We start from the raw sequence: 4682 nt of genomic DNA, 5'->3' as shown, positions 1-4682 counted from the left end.
TGGAACTAAGGTTATATTGACTGGGGGTGTTTGAGTATACTTGAAGCACCATTATGAAGGCCTCCCAACCAGGGACAAAGGCCTATCGAGCAGAGAAACCTTAGTTTGGCCTAGGGTTCATTGGAGACCACCGAACTTAACCAGGAAGCTGGAAAATGTGAGGGTCTGACAACGAATGGAGAGAGAGTCAGTTACCCTTAAACGTATCAATTAACTCCAGACCATTCGATCAAAACCCTTGCCAATCTACGGTGAAGCAGATAACAAGTGTTTCATGGCAGGGTGTCTCTCGATTCGTGTGATGCGTGACAGCTATGAGTTCTGGAAAATTCCCTGGGGGTTTGAAAAATACATTACAAGGTAGGTAATATAACCATATTATAATCTGACCTTGACAAATGAAATATCAACATTAAATTGTGAACAACCACGCTAATATACCATAAGATATCTTACCTTGGGATCTTCTCTAGAAAATAAATTACATATGTGCTAATGCAATCAACAAAGTGATTTAGTTATAAGTTATACCAAAACCATTAAGTCAAAAAAATTTAGTTAATAATCATGGAAAAATTTAGGGACTAATATTCGCAGGTGGGCTAATATTCCATGTTTTTTAAAAGAAAAATATAGACCAATTTCAATTTTCTTGAAAAAGAATTCGCCCAAATTTTATAGTATAAAATTATTTTACCTTAAAAATTGTCAATATTATATATTGTTTAATATAAAATAATTAGAAATTTAAACATTTTTATAAAATTATCATGAAACATTTTAAAATTTGAATATTAGGGACTAGTAAGATTCACCAAGGTTGCTAAACTTTAATATAAACCTTCATTCTTAAAATTTTCCCTCTTAATAATATTCTCAATTTTTTTTTTTTTCCAGAGAAAAAAACAAACTTTTTATTACTATGATAAAAAGTTACATATACATGTTGTAGCTTCCTTTTTGTTGCAGTATATCATATAAGAAATATATTCTGAGCTGAAGCAGATCCTCCTCAAAAGAGGAAAAACAACTCCCTTTCTCGGCATTGTCAAAAAGAATCCACAGTTTTCTTATGTTTGATAGCATAAACAACAGCTGGCATCTTTTCCCGGGCTTCCTCTGTCAAAGAAAACAGCCCAAGGTGAAAAAGAATGCACATCAAAAAGACTTGAAACAGATTTTTCAGATGACAAACTTTCTAGCTATATTCAAAAAGAAAAACAGTATGACCAGTTCATCATGTGCCATGATTATGCAATCTGAAAATAAGGAGGCTGGTCCGAAAGGTGGACTTCTCCATTGATTTCCTCCACTATTCTCCATCTGCCCAGATCTTGTTGAAGGCCTTCTTTAGAAAGCTTGTCTGCAGAGTTGTTTCTTTCCCTGTAGATATGATGAATAGAAAAAGTATTAAAAGATAATTTTAAATGTTGTAATTCTTCTAGTAAAGGATGCAAGATATAATTAAGACAGCTGCTTTGTTAATTTATCCATTTGATAACATTTAATGAATCCCAAAAAATCTGAATTGTGAAGATGTTCCTGTGTATCAGCCAACATAGAAGAAGCTTAAGAGCAGATAATTATACAAAATTATTGCAGCCACTGCCCAATCCTATGGAAGCTTTTAAGGAATGTCTTCCGTTTAAGTGGATGATTAAACCTGCTCCAGCTTTGTTGTTTTGAGAGGCTCCGTCAAAGTAGGCCCATGGCACTCCATCCTTGATTTGTTCTTCTCCAACCTGTCTGGGTGTCCTTTCTTCCTCTGAGTCCGGAATATTTGAATAAATTGATGAACACTGGACGACAATTGATTCAACAGTGGTTTCCTTGTCCTGAAAAATGCATCTGTTCCTTGCAATCCAAATGCCACTACATATAATAGGACGCAGATTCCTTAATTTCCGAATTGAATTTTGGTGCCACCATTTGTGCCAAGCTTCAGTGGTATTATCCCTTTCCCAGGCTATTGGCGAATGAATAAGCTTCTCCACCTCCAACCATACTTTTTTTACTACAAGACACCCAATAAACAGGTGCGCTATAGATTCTGAGTCTTTTTTGCACATAGGGAATCTTCCCTGCCCTTGTTTAAATCTGGATTGCAGAATGTCCCATGTAGGGACTTTCCCTTTCAGAATACACCAGAAGAACAGTTTTGCTTTGGCAGGGCACTTTAACTTCCATATCAATTTTTCCCACCATTCTAGCTCTGCCCAACCTTTTTTTGTCATGAGGAACTTGTATCCAAGTTTTGGGGAATAGCTTCCAGAATCAGCATGAGCCCATACCAGCAGATCTGGTTTGTCCTTAAACCTTACATTTGATCTAAATAGTTCTTGAATGTAGACCTTCCAATCATTCCACCAATGGGGATGAAGATCCAATTCCTCCCCTGACTTCCAAGCTTGTCCCCATATGGTTGAGTGATCGATTTTCTCCACCTGCTTTAGGAACAGAATTCCTTTGGATTCAAGATGTCTAATCAGGCCAAGGGACATAGCATAGTTCTCGTTACAGCCCACCCAAGGATACCTTCCAATTCGAATATTTTCATCATTTCCAATCTGCCAGGACAATCCTTGTTCAATAATTTTGAAGGCATCGATAGTCGCCTTCCAGACTATCGACACATTTCCTCCTTTCTTTTATGGGTTCCTTATCCAGTCCTCAAGAGGAGTGGGGTCAATGTATTTCCGTTTTACCACTTTCATCCAGAGGTTTTCCATTTTGATGATTCTCTACCCTGATTTTGCTACCAGGAAGGGTCCAAAAGCATTGATGTCTTTTATTCCCCACCCTCCCCATTCTTTTGGCCTTGCCACTTTTTCCTAGGAAATCCAGGGAAGCAGTGACTCCTCCTTAGATCCCGCCCATAAAAATCTACTACAGATTCTTCTTATTTTTTCCAGTACACCTTTGGGAACCCAAGTCAGTGCAACCCAGTAAACTGGGATTGCTAGAAGGACTAATTTAATTAAAGTTAACCTTCCTCCTCTGGAAAGCCACTTAAAGCTCCAATGAGAGATCCTGACTTCAATCTTTGCTACCAACCAATTCTAGTCCTGCTTCCTATAATTGTCTAGTTTCAACCAGAACCCTAGATATTTGAAAGGGTCCCCAAACTTAAAGACCTCTAGAGGAAGGACAAAAGTAATTTGACTTACCTCCTATCTATTAAAGCCTTCCAGCATGAGCTGTGATTTCCTATAATTTACTTGCATCCCAGTTGCTTTCATGAATAGCTCAAGAATCTTCTTGATCTCTTTTATTTCTGACAGGCTTCCATTACTGAAGAGTAAAATATTGTCGACAAACAGAAGATGCGAAATGAATAAATTGACAGCCACCTCCAGACCTTTTATTGTTCCTTCCCTTTTTGCTTTTAGAATTAGCTGGCTCAGCCCTTCTGCTACCAGTAGGAAGAGTAATGGGGACAAGGGGCAACCTTGTCTTAATCCTCTTTTCCCTTTGAAAAACGGAGAGGTTGCCCCATTTATAAGCACCGCAAAGCTGACACTGGTGATACATCCCATAATCCAATTGATAAAATCAATTTTGAACCCCAGGTGAGTTAGCAGCATCCGAAGATAGGTCCAACTTATTCTGTCGTAGGCTTTTGACAAGTCGATTTTCACCACTGCTCCTTTCTGTTTCATCAGTTTCACACTATGAATTGTCTCCTGAGCCACTCCTATGGCTTCATGAATTTGGCGCCCATCAAGAAAACCAAACTGTTCACTAGAGATGCATCTGGACATAATTGGTTTTAAGCGAACAGCAATCATCTTAGCTATAATTTTATAAATGTTGTTGCAGATTGAAATGGGTCTGAAATCTTCAAACAACTCAGGGTCTTCTTTCTTAGGAATAAGGGCTATAAAGGTTGAGTTAAAAGGCGCATATACCATACCTTTCCTTCTAAACTCCTCAACCACGTCTGTTAGTTCTGAGCCAATCTGATTGAAGAAATGCTGAAAAAGTTCTATAGGCCACTCGTCAGGCCCAGGACTTTTATCTTTGGCCATAGATTTTATAACATTCTCCACTTCTTCAGGTGTGACTTCCCCCTACAGGCCCTCAGCTTCTTCCTCCTCCACATATCAAGGAAAGCAATGTGCTGTTTTGATAACCTCTACTAATGTAGGTTGTCTCTGTTAAAGTCTTTGAAAATTGTTCCTCCCCATGCATGAGAGAGATTCAAAGGTATTTTCCTCTCTACCTTCTTTGTCTTTTAACTTCCAGATAGTATTCATTATCTTCCTCCCTTTCACATAGTTGTGAAAATTTTTTGTATTTTCATCTCCAGCCATCAGCCAGATTGCCCTGCTTTTCAAACTCCATTCTTCTTCTCTGTCCAAAAGAATTTGACTTCTCTGCTTTTCTAACAACAATATCCTGTTCTTCGACTCCTGAGAATCATAGCCATTTGAGTCAGGATTTTCCAATTCCCCAAGCTCCAGATTGATACTGAATAAGGCTTCGTTTTGCTTCTGCTTCCTCTTTTTTGCCCAATCCAACGTGGCCTTCTTCATCCTTTTCAGATTTTCCATGAAAAGGAAACTCTTATCTTCCAAGGCATCCCTGCCTGGGTGTTGCCAAGTTTCATTAAAGAGTTGTCTGAATGATTCCTCCTGCATCCACGCTGCATTGAATTTGAAGGGTGCTGCCAGTTTAAAGGG

General features: G+C 38.5%; 1 protein-coding gene across 1 annotated transcript; it reads right to left on the bottom strand.

Moving 5' to 3' along the window:
* Positions 1–1312: 1312 nt before the first annotated feature.
* On the bottom strand, positions 1313–4028 carry LOC149183227 (uncharacterized). Its single transcript, XM_089414879.1, has 3 exons — positions 3219–4028; positions 1664–2567; positions 1313–1383 (listed from the first exon to the last, which is right to left on the bottom strand). The coding sequence occupies exons 1-3, from the start codon at positions 4026–4028 to the stop codon at positions 1313–1315; spliced, it is 1785 nt and encodes a 594-aa protein (XP_089271005.1).
* Between the last annotated feature and the right edge of the window lie 654 nt (positions 4029–4682).

Source organism: Pinus tabuliformis, chromosome 3_2, assembly GCF_031772625.1.
Source record: "Pinus tabuliformis cultivar Carrire ecotype Pingquan chromosome 3_2, CPIR1, whole genome shotgun sequence".
Taxonomy (NCBI): domain Eukaryota; kingdom Viridiplantae; phylum Streptophyta; class Pinopsida; order Pinales; family Pinaceae; genus Pinus; species Pinus tabuliformis.
The sequence above is the reverse complement of the archived record's forward strand: the minus strand, read 5'-3'. Positions and strand labels throughout refer to the sequence as shown.